The 18,606-nt window shown below is 41.2% G+C and overlaps 1 protein-coding gene across 1 annotated transcript in view; it reads right to left on the bottom strand.

Moving 5' to 3' along the window:
• The window catches only part of DMRT1 (doublesex and mab-3 related transcription factor 1), a gene marked incomplete at both ends in the record, with an annotated part of 81,082 nt that overhangs the window by 40,146 nt on the left and 22,330 nt on the right, over positions 1 to 18,606 (bottom strand). The window contains one exon of the mRNA XM_081317847.1: positions 7,033 to 7,316. Coding sequence (XP_081173973.1) covers positions 7,033 to 7,316 — 284 coding nt within the window. The remainder of the gene's footprint in view (positions 1 to 7,032; positions 7,317 to 18,606) is intronic.

The raw sequence follows: 18,606 nt of genomic DNA, 5'->3' as shown, positions 1-18,606 counted from the left end.
AGATTAGTCATGACTAATTTAAAAACAATGTTGGCATTCAATTAGTAGAACATCTCTTGACAAAATTCTATAATTCTATTTCATATGGGAATAAACAATCTACACAAGACTTTTCAAGTCTGTTTCGAACCAGTTCAAACAGATCATTCAGCAGAAATGATCCAGCTGAGATGCCCTGCTTGATCATTCCTATGTAGCTTCTCCTCTCACTTGGGAGAGTTATAGAAATCAAGAAAGTTCCTTCTGTGGCTTTTTTACCATTGTTGTTGTTGTTAGCTGAGAAGTCGTGTCCGACTCATCGCGACCCTATGGACAACGTTCCTCCAGGCCTTCCTGTCCTCTACCATCTTCTGGAGTCCATTTAGGCTCACGTCTACTGCTTCAGTGACTCCATCCAGCCACCTCATTCTCTGTCATCCCCTTCTTCTCTTGCCCTCAATCTTTCCCAGCATTAGGCTCTTCTCCAGTGAGTCTTTCCTTCTCATTAGGTGGCCAAAGTATTTGAGTTTTAGCTTCAGGATCTGGCCTTCTAAAGAGCAGTCAGGGTTGATCTCCTCTAGGACTGACCGGTTTGATCGCCTTGCAGGCCAACGGACTCGCAGGAGTCTTCTCCAGCACCATAGTTCAAAGGCCTAAATTCTTTGGCGCTCAGCCTTTTTTATGGTCCAGCTTTCACTGCCATACATTGCAACTGGGAAGACCATAGCCTTGACTATACGCACTTTTGTTGACAGGGTGATGTCTCTGCTTTTTAATGTGCTGTCTAGATTTGCCATTGCTTTCCTCCCCAGGAGCAAGCATCTTTTAATTTCTTGGCTACAGTCCCCATCTGCGGTGATCTTGGAGCCCAGGAAAATAAAATCTGTCACTACCTCCATTTCTTCCCCATCTATTTGCCAGGAATTGAGAGGGCTGGATGCCATGATCTTGGTTTTCTTAATGTTAAGTTTCAACCCATGTTTTGCACTCTCCTTCTTCACCCGCAACAAGAGGTTCTTTAGTTCTTCTTCACTTTCTGCCATTAGAGTGGTATCATCTGCATATCTTAGGTTGTTGATATTTCTTCCTGCAATCTTAACTCCAACTTTTGATTCCTCTAACCCTGCCTTTCTCATGATGTGCTCTGCATATAAGTTAAATAGGCAGGGCGACAGTATACAGCCTTGCCGGACTCCTTTCCCAATTTTGAACCATTCAGTGGTTCCGTGTCCAGTTCTCACTGTTGCTTCTTGGCCCACATATAGGTTTCTCAAGAGACAAATAAGATGGTCTGGTACGCCCATCTCTTTAAGAACTTGCCACAGTTTGTTATGATCCACACAATCAAAGACTTTAGCATAGTCAATGAAGCAGAAGTAGATGTTTTTCTGGAACTCCCTAGCTTTCTCCATGATCCAATGTATGTTGGCAATTTGATCTCTAGTTCCTCTGCCTCTTCGAAATCCTGCCTGTACTTCTGGTAGTTCTCGGTCCACATACTGCTGGAGTCTAGCTTGTAGGATTTTAAGCATAACTTCACTAGCATGAGAAATGAGTGCAATGGTGCGGTAGTTTGAACATTCTTTGGCACTGCCTTTCTTTGGAATTGGAATGTAAACTGATCTTTTCCAATCCTGTGGCCACTGTTGAGTTTTCCAAATTTGCTGGCAAATTGAGTGTAGCACTTTTACTGCACTGTCTTTTAAGATTTTGAATAGCTCAGCTGGAATACTGTCACCTCCACTAGCTTTGTTGTTGCTCAGCTTTTCTAAGGCCCACTTCACTTCACATTCTAGGATGTCTGGCTCGAGGTCAGTGACCACCTCATTGTGATTATCAGGGACGTTAAGCTCATTCTTGTATAGTTCTTCTGTGTAATTTTGCTTCTCCATCTTTGGCTGCAGAGCATATAGTCAATCTGATTTCTGTTTTGACCAGCTGGTGATTTCCATGTGTAGAGCCGTCTCTTGGGTTGTTGAAAAAGAGTGTTTGCTATGACCATCATATTCTCTTGACAAAATTCTATCAGCCTGTGCCCTGCTTCATTTTGTACTCCAAGGCCAAACTTGCTTGTTATTCTGGTTATCTTTTGGCTTCCTACTTTAGCATTCCAATCCCCCATGATGATAAGGACATCATTTTTTGGTGTTAGTTCTATAAGGTGCTGTAGGGCTTCATACTAGAACTGGTCAATTTCATCCTCTTCAGCACTGGTGGTTGGGGCATAGACTTGGACTACTGTGATATTGAATGGTTTGCCTTGGATTCGAATTGAGATCATTCTGTCATTTTGAGGATTGTATCCCAGTATTGCTTTTCCTACTCTTTTATTGACTATGAAGGCTACTCCATTTCTTCTGAGGGATTCTTGCCCGCAGTAGTATACCTGATGGTCATCTGAATTAAATTCACCCATTCCTGTCCATTTTAGTTCGCTGATACCTAAGATGTTGATGTTCAGTCTTGTCATCTCTTGTTTGACCACGTCCAGCTTGCCTTGATTCATGGATCTTACATTCCAGGTTCCTATGGAGAAAAAATCTTTACATCATCGGACTTTCCTTTCACCACCAGATACATCCACAGCTGAGCGTCCTTTCGGCTTTGGCCCAGTCACTTCTGGCACTACTAGTACTAGCCCTCTGCTCTTCCCCAGTAGCATACTGGACGCCTTCCGACCTGAGGGGCTCATCTTCCAGCGTCATATCGTTTTGCCTTTTGGTACTGTCCACAGGGTTTTCATGGCAAAGATACTGGAGTGGGTTGCCATTTCCTTCTCCAGTGGATCACGTTTTGTCAGAACTCTCTGCTATGACCTTTCCGTCTTGGGTGGCCCTGCACAGCATAACTAATAGCTTCATTGAATTACGCAAGCCCCTTCGCCACGACAAGGCAGTAATCCATGAAGGGGTTTTTTACCATTATGTTGAACAAATCAATATGAATCTTGACTTGTGTTTTTCTCAATAAGCCAGAGGCATTTTTTTTGTTCTTAACTTATGACTATCATTTATAGGGGAAAACAAGCCTGGTTTGGAAATACTGTTAAAGCAAACCATAGATGGGACCATCTGGTCTGGTTTAGCAATGTCAACTGACAAGAAAAACCAAGACCAAGTAGGAGCAATTAACTAGTGTATACCAGCACATCTGCTCATTGGACCACTGGTTCCATCTGTTATTTCACTCGCAATGTTTTTACCCTCTAATTGACTTTAATCTTGGATCTTGGTCCAGCACACTATTTTTATGAAATATTGTGTGTAAGCATTAGGTAAAAGACAAAGCTACTGGAATAATTTTAATTTGATTTGAGGGATTTAGTACAAATTGTTCAAGGACCTGAAGAACTGCTGCTTTTCAGGTTTAGACAAGAGATGTGGGGCAAACTGTGGCCCTTAAGTTCTTTTGCTGAAATCCTTGGAACCCACCCCAAGCCACGATTATTGAAAATGCAGCCATATCATTGCAAAAAAACACATTCTTTGCTTCAACGACTACAGTAGAAATAATCCTTGATTTACAACTATTTGTTTAATGACCATTCAAAGTTATGGCACTGAAAAAAGTAACTGTTTTTCACACTTAGAACCACTGCAGCATCCCCATGGCCTCGAGATCAAAATTCAAACACTTGGCAACTGGTTTATATTTATGACAGTTGCAATGTCCCAGGGTCATATGATCACCTTTTGCAACCTTCTAACAAGCAAAGTCAGAAAGCCAGATTCACTTAACAGCCGTGTTACTAATTTAACAATTGTGGCAAGAAATAGCAATAACAATAGCATTTAGACTTACCATGTTTCCCTGCAAATAAGACCCGGTCTTATTTTTATTTTGCCCCCAACTCAGGCACCAGGTCTTATTTTCAGGTTTGTATGTTTCCCACTCACTTCCGGCATCGACAGTCCCGCCCAGCTGTCCCACTTCTTCTGCGGCTGAAAGAGCAGCTTCATTCTGCAGCTGAGAATGGAGCTCCAGCCTGCATTTCGTGGTCAAAGGCTTTTCCGGAAGGCCACTGCAGCTGAGAACCAAGCTATGGATTCAATTCGTAGCTCTGTTCTCAGCTGCAGAGGCCTTCCGGAAAGGCCTTTGATGGCGAAATGCAAGCCTGGGGATGCCGCAAAAGAAGTGGGCCAGTGAGGAGAGGCCTGGCTGCAAGGTAAATGGGTGTGGGCCGCATGGGGTAGCTCCACACCCCCACCCCTGCCCTAGCTTGATTTTTAGATGTGTGACTCGCCCCCAAACTAAAGTTTATTTTTCGGATAGGGCTTATATTAGGCCCATCCCAAAAATCAGGGTAAGGGTTATTTTCGGGGTAGGCCTTACTTTCTGGGAAGCATAGTGCTTTATACGGCAGAGGCCCCCAACCTTTTGGGCACCAGGGACTGGTTCTGTGGAGAGGTTTTTCCACAGACCTGAGGGAGCATGATTTTGCGTGCTACTTGCATCCCATGGATGGGGGTTTGCTTGTTTGCATGGCCCGGTTTTTGGCATGTTGTGGCCCAGTGCCGGTCCACAAACTGGGGGTTGGGGACCCCTGCTTTACAGCCTTCTCTAAGCAGTTTATAGAGTCAGCATATTCCCCTCCCCCAACAATCTGAGTCCTCAGAAGGATGGAAGGCTGAGTCAACCTTGAGCCATTCAGAATCAAACTCCTGGAGTGAGCAGTGAGTTAGCCTACAGTGGTTCACATTCAAACCACTTTGTCATCATGCTCTTAAAGATTGTAAAGTTATTGTTAAGTTGTTAAGTGAATCACTGCAGTTGTTAAGTTAGCAACATGATCATTCACTGGAGATTTTTAAGAAGAGGCTAAACAGTCTGAGATAGTATAGGTTCTCCTTCTTGAGCAGGGGGCTGGACTACAAGACCTCCAAGGTCCCTTCCAGCTCTACTCTCTCTATTAAGTGAATCTGGCTTCCCCATTGACTTTGCTTGTCAGATGGTCGCAAAGTGTGATCACATGACCCCAGAACACCACAACCATCATAAATATGAGTCAAGTATCTGAATTTTGATCATGTGACCATGGGGATGCTGTAACAGACGTGAAATGTGAAAAACGATCATAAGTCACTTTTTCAGTGCTGTTGTAACTTCAAACGGTCACTAAATGAACTGTTATAATTTGAGGACTATCTGTACTAATAACAGCAGCTCTGTCTCTATGGTTGCTCAACAAACCACGGTTTAAAATCTTGACTTAACATTTCTATATGCACCTCTTAAACTAGCCTTTCCCTACGTTGGATCTGCAATTTTCAGAATTCACACGGTTATGGAAGACCCTGCTGAAGAAACAAGAACTTTCTGATCCTGGCCCATTATAAGGATTTTACAGATTTTGTAAAAGAGCTTTGGACCAGCATCACCAGCCATTAGGGATGAGAGGCACTATAATAGGGCCTCTTGTGCAGTCAACCTCTTCAATGCGCTACTACCCTCATGTCTAGCACAGCCACCTAAATCATTTTAGGTGACTCCCACCCGAGGTGAGCTTGGAGGGTAGAGGTGATTGGAGTAGCATCTTCTTCCAAAGAGCTTAAATGATGCCTGAGTTTTCTTAAATCCTTCACACACAAGTTGTTTAGGTCAACAAGCTCAACACCTCTTGCAATTAATAATGTAATATACCTGTTGGTACACCCAATTAATTTTTCCCTTTAGCCTTCCATGGCAGTTACTTCATATTGTCTTCCCAAACACTGCCACAGGAAGGAAATAAGAACAGAAGCCCTTGAAAAGGAAAGTGGTAATTTGGGAACAAAATGTTTTTAAATATAAAGCTTTAAAGACATGTGTAATTCATATATAGGCACTATCGTTGCCTGAAGCCTCTGAACAGCCTTTTCCTTTACCATATCCTTGTCAAGAAGGGAAAATGCTTACAGCATCTCCAATCTTTAAGCCTCATCTGCCTGAGACTTGACTCCTCTTCCTGAGAATCATGTTCTTATAAAAGGCATTACAATTCATCTTTCGACTGCTTTGAAAAACAGCTTTTCCTAGTTCAGGGGTAGACAACCTCGGCTCTTTTATGACTCATGGACTTCAACTCCCAGAATGCAGGAATTCTGGGAGTTGAAGTCCATGAGTCATAAAAGAGCCGAGGTTGCCTACCCCTGTCCTAGTTGGATAAGTCCCTAAATGCATGAAATGTAATCACTCCAAGGCTGCAGGCAAGTGGTAGGACAGATGCCCTGTAGCAGGAGGGCCCAGGTTGTATCTCCAGAGGGAAGTAGGAAAAATTTCAGACCGAAACGCCCAAGAGCCGCTGCCAATCATATTAGACAGAGAAATGGTCTGCATCAGTGTATCATACAATTTATTTAATACTTTTTGGGCTGCTATCTTTTATTCAATGGGTTTATATCCAAGTAGAGTTCCCACCGATGGAAACCCTGAAACGTAAGATAATGAAGCAACGTGGCAAGTCTTTATCCAGAGAAACAGCAGCTCTGTTAATTCATTTATTCTGCACAAACGCTATGATTTTCACCCCTCTCAGTTTTTCTGCATATCAATTCTGTGGAGTCGGGTAGGGTGAGCAACGGTCAAAGTTTAACCAATGTGCTTCATGGCTAAGTGTGAATTTGAACCAATATCCTCAGTTCTGGTCAAATGCTCCACTACTAGTTACATTTATGTAAAAATACAAAAGCAGTAACAACAATGGAGAATGACTCCTGAGATGCTGATAAACATAGATTCCCAATAAATCTAAAGACAGAATCTTAATTAACATTTACCTATTTTGAGGAGCGGAGAACCTAAGAGAATGACAATTCTGTGTTTGTCTTTTTTTTTTAAAACACATCTGCTCTTCCCTAGATATGTTGGACTACAATTTCCATCATCACTGACAATTAGCAATAACAACTGGGAATAATGGCAGTTTTAGCCCCAAACTCCTGGGGAATATCGAGTTAGGGAAGATGTCATGTGCTTTGAACCTGCAGAACCACAGCAATTCCAGTGATTCTCAATGAACTCAGAACAATCTTAATTGATCAAACAAGGCCATGCCTTTACTCATTTATACTCTACCTGCCATTGGTTTCCCGACTGGCTTGACATGTAAGTTGTTGGGAGGCTTCGGAGGCTGCTCTTAACAGGTGACCCTGTCAGTGGGCTTCCCACATCACCAGAGGTGGTTTCAGTGGCCACAGCCATTTGATACTGAGAATAGTTGTAAAGGTTGTTGTAATAAGGATACAGGGATGGCTGGTACAAACTGCTGTAGTAGGTGGGGTCCATAACTAAGTCAGATGTGCTCTCCAGATGCCCTCTGCTGGCCAGGGAAGGAATGTCTTGAATCAGCATCCGTCCTTCTGTAAAAAAGAGAAAGGCAACAAAAAAGAGACAGAATAGAAGAACCAATTATTAAGCAGCAGAAGCAACCTGAAAAATCTGCATTTTATCCCTTGGTCCATTCTGGACTACAGAATGCAATGTGAAGCAAAAGAAAGTACGAGGGAGCAGCAACTGAAAAGAGGATGGAAAGCAGAGGAATGAGATCAAAATAAGTCTTTTTCTACATTATCTCAGGTGCCACAAGGGGGGGGGGAATCATAATTGTCCATTCATAAAAAAGCATTTAGGATTTCCAGTCCTCCTGCACAGCTCAGCTCCATAGCTACCTCTTCTCTCTTTTTTTTTTTTTTGATTTACCATCTTTTCCAACCAGAGCGGAGTCTAATAGTATGGTAAAATTTAGATGGATAAGCAGATTATTTATCTTCACATCTGAGATCCAACACCCTCTATGGTAGCTGGTTCCACACCACTGATTTTGGCAGAATTGGAAGGATATGTACACGTAGTTCTTGACTCACGGCCATAACTGAGCCCAGGATTACACTCATAAATCATTAAGGTCTTACGGCAAGGGACCTTGGTGACCAGAAGAAAAAAAAATTTGTGGCAGTTGTTAAGCAAACATCCCAGTCATTAAACAAATTCCATGGTTGTTAAGGGAACCCATTCATTTGAATGGGCAATTTTTGTGGGAAACTAGCAAACAACATTGCAAATCACTGTGGCGTAACCACAGAAATGTCATGATGGCTTTGTAAAACTAACCCACCCAATATGGGCCTGTGTGATTGTGAACCATTTACAATAGACCACAAAGCACCCATTCTGTAGCTGTCATAAATTCAAACAGTCATAAAGCAGTCAATAAGCAAGGACTATCTGTAGATATTCTTCAGTCCTCAAATTGCATTTACACACATGGCTGTGGATGATAGGAAGTTGTAGCCTAGGACCTAAAGAAGGAAGCACTTACCTGTGCAAAAAGGGTTGTCTTGGACATTCTCCAAAGTAGAGCAATGGAACTCCCCTTGCTCTCCTTTCCCTAACATGTGAGACTCCATATCACAATCACAAGGAAGTATTTGTGTGCATATTAACAAGTAATTCTGAGTCTGCACAGATACATATGTCTTCAATTAGATTTGGCTCAGTTACTCACTGGAATATTTGAGATGCTGTCATACTACAGTTTGAATACTGGGGCAATGTCACTGTAGAATCTGCAGTATCTTCCAAAGCAGGAGGAAAATATATGGATTATACACCAAATAAAGCCCATATTTACTGTTTGGGCACAAAAAAGTTAAAAGATGACCATAGTATGGAAAGGGTAAGGCTAATACTACTAATATTACCCACAGACATTCTTTCATCACTGAAATGAATTAGGCTACAATCCTCAAGAGTGACATCATCTGACTGTAACTGAGAAAAACCCACAGAGGCCTTCCAGAGTAGTCACGGAAATTAGACTGACCACTGCATTTAAATGGACAATTCCTTCTTGCCACTGTTTGCGCATTGAGGCAGCACACAACTAAGCTCTCACATGATTTATTAAAATCTGAAAGCCAACTGAGAAAACAAGTTGAGGGCTACATCATCTTGCCACATGGCCTATCTTTGAATCAAGCTGTATTATCATATTAGCAATGTCATTCCTCATAAACTGTCAACAGTGAAAGCAATAATGATTTTGACAAAAAAAAATGCCACACTTGGAATTAAATGGCTTCTACAATCAATAAACAAATCATTCTAAGCAACTGGTGGCTAATTCACTGGCTATAAATCAGAAAAGCACCGATGTACACTGCAATATAGGAAAGGAAAGGAAAGGAAAGGAAAGGAAAGGAAAGGAAAGGAAAGGAAAGGAAAGGAAAGGAAAGGAAAGGAAAGGAAAAGAGAAAGGGATTTATTTGCTATAGAGATCAACAATGAGGCAACTTCAAGACTGCAGCATAGACACTGTTTTTCCTTAAATTTCAAAACCTAACCTAACTGGTAGAGTTGTATATAAAAAAGAGAAATTGTTTATTTGTTTATTAAATTTATATGTCACCCACCTTCCTGATAAGGCAACTCTGGATGACTTACAGATCGTAAAAAAGATAAATAGAAAAGCAACTAAAAATTTAAATTATGCAATTTTAAGACATGCGAAAAACCAGGAACCAAGAGACGGATGGTACAGGGACAGGGTCTTCTTACTCTGTCATCCACCTCAGCAGTGAGCACCCCCTTGGGGGCCCAAGCCAACTAGTAAAACCAAGTTTTAATCCCTTCCAGAAGGCCAAAAGCACATGGGAGCAGTTCTCACCTCCGAAGGTAGAGTGTTTCACAGAGTCAGAACAAAAGGGGAAAAGGCTTCTCCTTGACTCCACCTGCCAGAATTCCTTAGCAGAAGGGGGTTTGTAACAGGCCTCTTCCAAAGACACAGAAATAGGCTTAGAATTAAGGAACGGGACACTCTCAGCTTCCACGTGAGCACTGAGGTCCCAGCTTTCATATCAAAATTCATTATTTTGTTTTCTTGGTTATATTTTAAGATGCCTCTTTTTGGGAAGGAGGGATGTGGAATAGAGGATTGGTACTTAGAGACCCTTCCCAAGTTATCTGTTGGACAGAGACTGTCTAAGCCGGGGGATGGAGTCAAGCAGATAATTAGTCTGGAATCCTTATGTAGGCACAAGAGGGAGCCCATACTCCCCTTGAATCCCACTGAATCTTATCTAGTTTGGTCTAGGTGCAAACCGCCAGACTGGGAAGATTCCTGTGAAATAGCGATAAGCAAATAAAGTAGTTAATTGGAACTCTTCCTATGTGGAGCTGATTGTTCACACCTGACATTATCCCAAATCAGTAAGAAATGCCTAGTAAATCGCCTGGAGATTTACTAGTAGATTCTGATTTTCTATGTGTGCATATCAGATCTGGACAATCTTTTATTCAAAAAAGAACAGGGGCAGGCCAATATGTTTTGTTGTATGAGGTCACTGGGAAAAGAAATAATGCTGGGTCTAGTTTTTCAGTTTAGGAAAGCCACAGTTAATCAACATAGCTATAGAAACATAGCATGATACTGTAAATAATTCCAAGAAGATATATATGAGAGAAAAAAATATTTTTTCACTAAATCTAGCTATATTTCAAAATACTAGAAACAATATTTAACATAAGGTACTAAAAAGGCTGCAACTGTGGAAATCAAACAATTCCAAAGCAAGTCGTTTCCAACTCTAGGGGCCGGTGCTCATCTCCGTTTCAAAGCCGAAGAGCCAGCATTTGTTCGAGGAAGTCTCCATGGTCATGTGGCCGGCATGACTAGACACCAAAGGTGCACGGAACGCTGTTACCTTCCCACCGTATTGGTCCCTATTTTTCTACTTGCATTTTTACGTGCTTTTGAACTGCTAGGCTGGCAGAAGCTGAGACGAGTAACAGGCGCTCACTGTTACGCGGCACTTAGGATTCGACCCGGCAAACTGCCGACCTTCTGATTGAGTGTGTGTGTGTGTGTGTGTGTGTGTGTGTGTGTGTGTGTGTGAAGTATTTGTCAAGTCTTTTGAATACCTTGCTGGTTAAATTTTCTTTCCTGTTTCAGCCTAACCCAAGGCTATGCGCAGGCTGTGTGTGTGTGTGTGTGTGTATTATATTCGTTCTTCTGGGAGAAGCGTGTGTATATATATTTGTTTTCTGAGGTTTTCGTGGGTGTTTGTATGTAGATCTTTGGTCATTCAGGTTTTTCCCCACGTAGAATTGAAGCCTGAGAATGACGGATGAGATTTCGTCGAAACGTTGCCCTGATACCTCCAATTCTACGTGGGGAAAAACCCGAATGACCAAAGATCTACACATATATATATATATTATAAAATCCTTAAGACAGCATCTATCCTGTCCCATACTCTCAATGAGAAATGCAGATCTTTTACACCCAGATCAATACCCCATTTGATGAATACCCTTATTGATCTTTCACTTGGACAAAAGGCATCAGGAAGACAGGATTTTATGAGTTGTTAGCAATCATTCATTTTTGTAGGAGGTACAATACACAAACTTTGAAAAACAATACAGCTATGAAGTCAGCTATGTTGCAAAACAAATGGTTCTTGCCAGGGTACAAGTTGTCCCCTAAAGGAAGCTACTGCACTTGGCTAGCAAAGTTTTTCTGCAATGACCCTGGCAGCATTTAAGAACTGAGGGCCACAAGTGAATCCAAGCCTCCTCAATTTAGCATCCTCCAGATGTGCTGTATCACAACTTCAAGAATTTCCAATCAGCATTTCTACATCTGGAGGGCACCAGGAAGGGGAAAACAGCAAAAGTGAATCTGAACATGAACATTATGCTTTATTTTCCATCCAGCAAATGGGAGTCAGTCTCTCCCACATAATTAAGAGCTAACATGTGCAGTCCTCAAGTTATGAAGGCAGCAATTAGGACTAGGATTTCCATCATTAAGTGATGTGGTCGTAAATTGTGATGTCATGTGACCACATTGCTTAGTGACGGCAATCCAGGTCATTGTTTTAAACTCCAAGACATGCAGCTCGTTAAACAAGAAGAGGAGGGAGTCCCAAGTAAGCAACATAGGGATGCCACAGGGGGTTGGGGAGGCACCGGCCACGCATGAGTTGGAGGTGTGCTGCAGTGCAAAGAGAAATCGAGGAAGCTGGAGACAGAGGGTGAAGAGTACATGCATGTGTGCAAGAACAGGGAGGCCAGGGAAAGAGAGTGCTATAGAGTTTGTGGGAGAAGCCATTCATCCCGAGGGCTGGGGAATGGAATAAGAAGTAAAAAGGCAGAGAATTTACTAAAAGAGAAGTCAGGAACTTTCATTGCTTTTTCCCAATAAATCAAGCCAAAAGGCAACCCTTCCTTTTTCTTCTTCTTAAAAAGGTGGCATCTTAATGTACAGCAGTAGTAGTAGAATGATGGGGAGACCTGTGTTGATCTCAGTGAGACAGCAAAGTGCTGTTAGTTGGCCCTGCAGGGACTTCTTTCCTGACAGTTGGAAACATATGTGTTTAGGGTGAGTACTGGGGTCTGGGCTGAATTCTAGGATGAGGACAGAAGCAATAATACAGATTTACCTGGAGAGAAAAGCTGCTTCCAGATATATGAATCTTAGCACTGCCCACTTAGTATTTTTGTTATTAGGTACAAATGGGATTGGAATTGGGTTTCCAACTAGTATGTAGTATTGTTTTTTTTCCCTGTATGCATGTATATCTATGCAAAACATACAATCTGTTTTGTAGGTAGGTAGGTAGGAAGGAAGGAAGGGAGGGAGGGAGGGAGGAGGAATTGAGATTCAGCTGCTTAAAAAAATTACGGATTGTTGTAATTCTTGTTATTCTTATGGACCGTTCTCACCATGAGGTGCTTCAGGCCACCTTTCTGGAAAATGAATCTGAAACATTCAGTTTTAATTGCAATAACACTTAGACTTATATTCCGCCTCATAGTGCTTTACAGCTCTCTCTAAGCGGTTTACAGGGTTAGCACATTGCCCCCAACAATCTGGAATCTCATTTTGAGCCGGCCAGAATTGAACTCCTGGCAACCAGCAGATAGCTTGCAATACTGCGCCACCATGGCTCTTTACATCCTATTACGTTCTGTCTATATTAGGATGTGATGTTGCTGCCATAGGTAACAGTTGGAAGCATGACACCTGTTCACTGTAATAACATTTGCAAGGTTCTTATTTTTAATACAGATAAAGAATGTCACTAAAATACAAGGCTAAAATATTAACTTTCATTTTTTGGTATTTATATTATTTTATTATACCACATTACAATAAGATTATAGTCAAATTTTAACAATGATTAAGTCTTCACAAATACAAAGCTATGAATTACTACATAGCTTATATTTGAATGTTAGTATTTAATAGCTTTATTTTTTTGACATATGACTGTACCAGAACTATATTATGAGCAAAAAGAGAGAAAAAAGACATCAATGCACTATCTAAAAGTGTATTCTTCCCTTGGAAACTAAATTCCTCTTCAGTATTAGAACTTTCTTTGATCTGACAAATGATGGATGAATGCAAGTACAAAATGACCGCAATGCATCATATGGATGATATATATGATCTTTTCCCATAAAAAGTAGAAGGTCCAAAACTTTATTTCTACTCTGAGCCCTTTGTGGGGAAACAACCAGGGAGAATTTAGAACAAAACACAGCATAGACTAAATACAATTTACCAGAAAACCCATCAACCTTAATAACACAATGATTGAGTAATCTCCTATTCCTAGAAGAAATCAGCCCTAATGCTTGGAAAGCTGATCACCAAAAATCTATGCTAGATTTTTCTGGCATCTTAATTTACGTCCTAATATGTTTTAAAGGCTGAGCGCCAAAGAATTGAGGCCTTTGAACTCTGGTGCTGGAGAAGACTCCTGCGAGTCCCTTGGACTGCAAGGTGATCAAACCGGTCAGTCCTAGAGGAGATCAACCCTGACTGCTCTTTAGAAGGCCAGATCCTGAAGCTAAAACTCAATACTTTGGCCACCTAATGAGAAGGAAGGACTCACTGGAGAAGAGCCTCATGCTGGGAAAGATTGAGGGCAATAGAAGAAAGGGACGACAGAGAATGAGGTGGCTGGATGGAGTCACTGAAGCAGTAGGCGTGAGCTTAAATGGACTCCAGAAGATGGTAGAGGACAGGAAGGCCTGGAGGAACGTTGTCCATAGGGTCGCGATGAGTCGGACATGACTTCGCAACTAACAACAACAACATGTTTTAATATCCAAATATTTTCACATGATCTATGGAAGAATCAACAAATCTCCTTTTGGGGAGGATTTTCTCTCTGGAAGTCCCCTGCTAGAAGAGCCAATTCACCATTAATTTAGAAAGTTCCATTTTAAAAAAAAAGCCACACAAGAGAACTAAGGAGGTAATTCAGACATTATGTACTCTTGAGTTGTTTGATTAGTTAATAGTGGCCAAGTCTAGCTTATTTAAACTGACCATCTACTAAGTGCTGGTTACTGTTTGAGCAAATATGAGACTGGTATATCTTCTTCAGATTCAAAGATACCAAAGAGAATTTTATGTGTACTGAAACAATCCACTAATTCCCTTACCCTTTTCCCCTGGAAGTGTTCTTAACCACAACCTTTAAAACAATTAACAACTGGAGTAATTCAAATGAGCTAATGTGTGATCACAATCTTCAAACTGTGTGTTTTAAAAAGTTTTAAATAACACATTGCTCACTTATAACTGTGGCTCTTCAAATTATAAACTGTGCACTTAACAAGTTTTTATTGATTTATTTAAATCCAGTCTTTGTTATTTTTACAAATAACTCAAGGTGGCAAACACAACCAATTTACCTTCCTCCTCCTATTTTTCACACAACTAGCCTGTGAGAAGGGTAGGGCTGAATCTGGTCCAAAATCACCCAGCTGGCTTTCAAGCTTAAGGTAGGACTAGAACTCAGTGTCTCCTGGTTTCTAGCTTGATGCTTTAACCACTAGGTTAGGTTAAGCCATTCTGATGCCTATATGGGTGTGTTTACTAATGTTCTATGGCTGAATTTTGGTGGGCCGTGATAGACCTCTTCTTCCAATTTACATGCTCTTAAGTATTTTCTTTGTTTAACCTCAGTCCCTAGAGAGATGCAAGAAAATCAGACTATAACCACTGTCTACACAGGGATGGAAAGAGAATTGCATGAATGCACTAATGCTCAAAGACATAAGTAATGTGTTCTTTATCAATGTGATCCGTTAGGTGACTAGCTAGCTAACATCTTCAGGTGATGAGGAAAAGGCAGTTGGCTAACCACAAAGACAACACAATCCATCCAAGTGCAACGTCTGATCAAGCCCTTGTGTCCAATTAATGCTTTACAAAGGCACACGGTTCAAGAGGCAGCTTTGCAAATGTCAGATAATGGAATGCGCCGACGAGGTGATGTGGATGCAGACTGAGCCTACAATAGCACTGGCAGAGGAAGGACTTGATACAATAAAAAGATTTTCTCAATCATCCAGTGTTTTATTTGCTGCAAGGAGACCATAACATGTTAAGACAACAAGGTATAAGCATTTGCAGTAGGTAAACAGAGGAGAAAACTATCTTCCTGGTTCTCCCAAGCATCACAAACTCAAAATGTCAAGTGTTTATGGACCACACGGTAAGTGACAAAACAGAAGTAGAGTTCAGCTTTTGACTGAATGAACAAAGTCAGCGGGTGAGTCATCACCATCATCATTACTAAATTCAGTTTTGGTAGCTTTACTCCAGAAGTACTCTGGGCAGCACCTAATGAAATAAAATAAAATAAAATAAGCCTGAGGTATATGAGAGTAGTTACTGTGCTGAAATCTGTCTGCTGCTCACTACAGAAAAAGAAGCATTTTATACTGTTGCTCATGCCAGAAAACAGAGTTAGAACATATCCAACTGATGATTCATGTAGAGCCTCTACTTGAGGACCTCCAGCGAAGGTCACACCCTCTCACTAGATTGCAACACTGCTCAAACCCCTGCCAAAACCTAGTATAACTAGTAACTTGAAGCCATTCGATTTAATCTTGCCCTCTGGGGCAACAGAGATTAAGAGTTTCTCCCTGCGTCTACAGGGTCAAACACACTTGGTTTCTTCAACCCACTCAAGGAAAGAAGCTGCTGCACTAAAGAAGTCCCTGATGCCAGGATTTGTCTTCTTCTTTAATATACAGGTAGTCCTCGACTTACAATAATTCTTTCAAGCAACTATTCAAAGTTACAGCAGCACTGAAAAAAGTGATTTACAGTCTTCCCACTTCCAACCCCATCACAGCATCCCCCATGGTCACGTGAACAAAATTCAGGCACTTGGCAACCAGCATGTACTTACGATGCTAGCAGCATCCCAGGGTCATATGACTGCCATTTTGTGACCTTCCCGAGAAGCAAATTTAATAGAGAAAGCCTGATTCGCTTAATAACTGCATGATTCGCTTAAGAATCATGGCAAATAGGTCATCAAATTGGGTGCAACTCACTTAGCAACCATCTTGCCTAGCAATAGAAATTCTGGTTTCAAATTCTGGTCGTACGTTGAGGACTACCTGTGTCCGGGAACGTGACGAATACACTTAAGATACAAAATCCCACAACTTAGATCCCCTGCCAAATGTATTAGGCATCTAAAGCTGCTAAAAAGTACCAGTTGAAGTATTCTCTATTTACTGCATATTGGGGTTTACGGCTAACCTTTTTACAGTCTGCCTACACATTCTTAAAAGGACAATAAAAACTATTTTTTCAGGCAAAGCCAGTGGCCACCTTTGATTTTATTTTTATGTTGCGATATCTCTCAACTGGAAGTAATTATTTCACACATCCAAAACTTCTTTTCTGATCACAAAAGAAGTTTAGATCCCGACTCAGCAGTTTCCAGCCCAGCCCTCCCCTCGGCTGAACGCATCCTCCCTTCCTCATTAACAGACCTGGCTTTAAGGCTGCGTTTGAGGTCGAACAAGAGCCTTGAATGAGAGTGGTGTGAAATCACTCCCTAAAGCCATAATCAGGAACCAGTGGAACAATATGTTTCTCCCACCAGACCTCTCATGACAGAGCAATTTTTGCTGTCCCTTGCTGCTGGGCCATCAAGGTTGTTTTCGGAATAGAGTGAGAAAAAGCACAACAGAAGCCAGAAGTTTTACCTGGTTTTTTATATATATATATATATATATATATATATATATATATATATATATATATATATATATATATATATATATATATAGCGCTAAAAAAAAAAGATTCTCCTTGCAACTTTCATTGTTTCGGGGCTGAACTTGTAGCTTGCCCATAAAGTTAATGTGCAACGCCATATTCATTTCAGTTAGGGCTGTGGGGTTTGTTTTTTTTGCCACCCCCCAAAAACAGCCATTATCTGTAATTACCCATCTCCCAAGTATAATTATTTCTCCTCGGCTACCTTACAGCCTCCAGGATTTGATGCAGCTCACTGCATTATGTGATCAAGGAGGGTTTCCTGACCTTTACAGCACTACTCTCCACATACTGAGCAGGGCAGTGCATAGGTGTCCCCTCAGAGTATGTGCACAGAAATGTCACAGTACTTGTACCCATTGTCAAACATTTAGCAATGGCACAGCACTTGCCAGATCAAAAGGTGTTCAATGTTTCCAGTCTTGCTGTGCCCATGGGGACCCTTAAAGAGCATTTTCATTAGAGAGATAAGAGTATAAGACAAGGGCCTTCAAACTTGGCCCTTTTATGACTTGTGGACTTCAACTCCCAGAATTCCTCAGCCAGGGAGTTGAAGTCCACAAGTCATAAAAGGGCCAAGTTTGAAGACCCCTGGTATAAGAAAGAGATGGGTGAAATGAGATCCTGGGAATGAATCCTTGACTTAAAACCATTCATTTAGGGTCAGTTTGAAGTTACAAGAGCACTAAAAAAAAGTGACTGACAACTGGCCCTCGCACTTACAACCGTCACGCATCACCATGGTCAGCCCTTGGCAACTGGCATACACTGAGGATAGTTTCAACTTCCCAGGTCATGTGATCAACCATTGCAATCTTCTCAGGCATCTTCCACTAAGCAGTCAATATTAGAAGCCAGATTAACAAAGCTGCATGATAAGTCGTATTCTCCTAGTGCTACTGTTGGAAAACTGCTGTCCTCAGCCTTTAGTATTAAGGTTAGGATTTTAAAAAGCTCATCATTTTTTAAAATGATAAAAAATTATTGATTGATTTCTATAGCTGCCCCATCTCAGCAAATGACTCAGGTCACAATGTTACAAACAGCTAGAATAGACCACCTTGTATCAAGGAAGGCAGCACTAAACAAGTCTACAGCAATACAAATACTGCTCTTGGCTGGAAACTTCAGAAAAATTACATAAAATATCCGGATAGAAAACGAAATGGCGAAAAATAAAACCAGTGGTACACTTCCACATCCATACACACACCATCTTGAATAAATGATAAAAAGGTTTCTTTGGAGGAAGGTGGTCTGACTATATCAGTGGGAAAAAGTAACTTTTTCCTTCCTCCTTCCCAGTTTTATTAGACTCACACTGGCTGTGTGGTGATTATAGGCATTGTAATCCCCCTCATGTAGAGCAGGTCAAATTGCTGGAGTTGTTACTGAAGTCACTTTAGCTCTGGAAGTAATAAACTGGGCATGGATTATTTATGATTGTTACTCAGGATTCATTGATTCTTTGTTCTCTGGAAATCCCATGGCCCTGTTGCAGAATTTGCATAATATGAGGTATGATGGACACATCTCTCTGA

The sequence above is a fragment of the Vipera berus genome (genome assembly GCF_964194415.1).
Source record: "Vipera berus genome assembly, chromosome: 2".
Classification (NCBI taxonomy): domain Eukaryota; kingdom Metazoa; phylum Chordata; class Lepidosauria; order Squamata; family Viperidae; genus Vipera; species Vipera berus.
The sequence above is the reverse complement of the archived record's forward strand: the minus strand, read 5'-3'. Positions and strand labels throughout refer to the sequence as shown.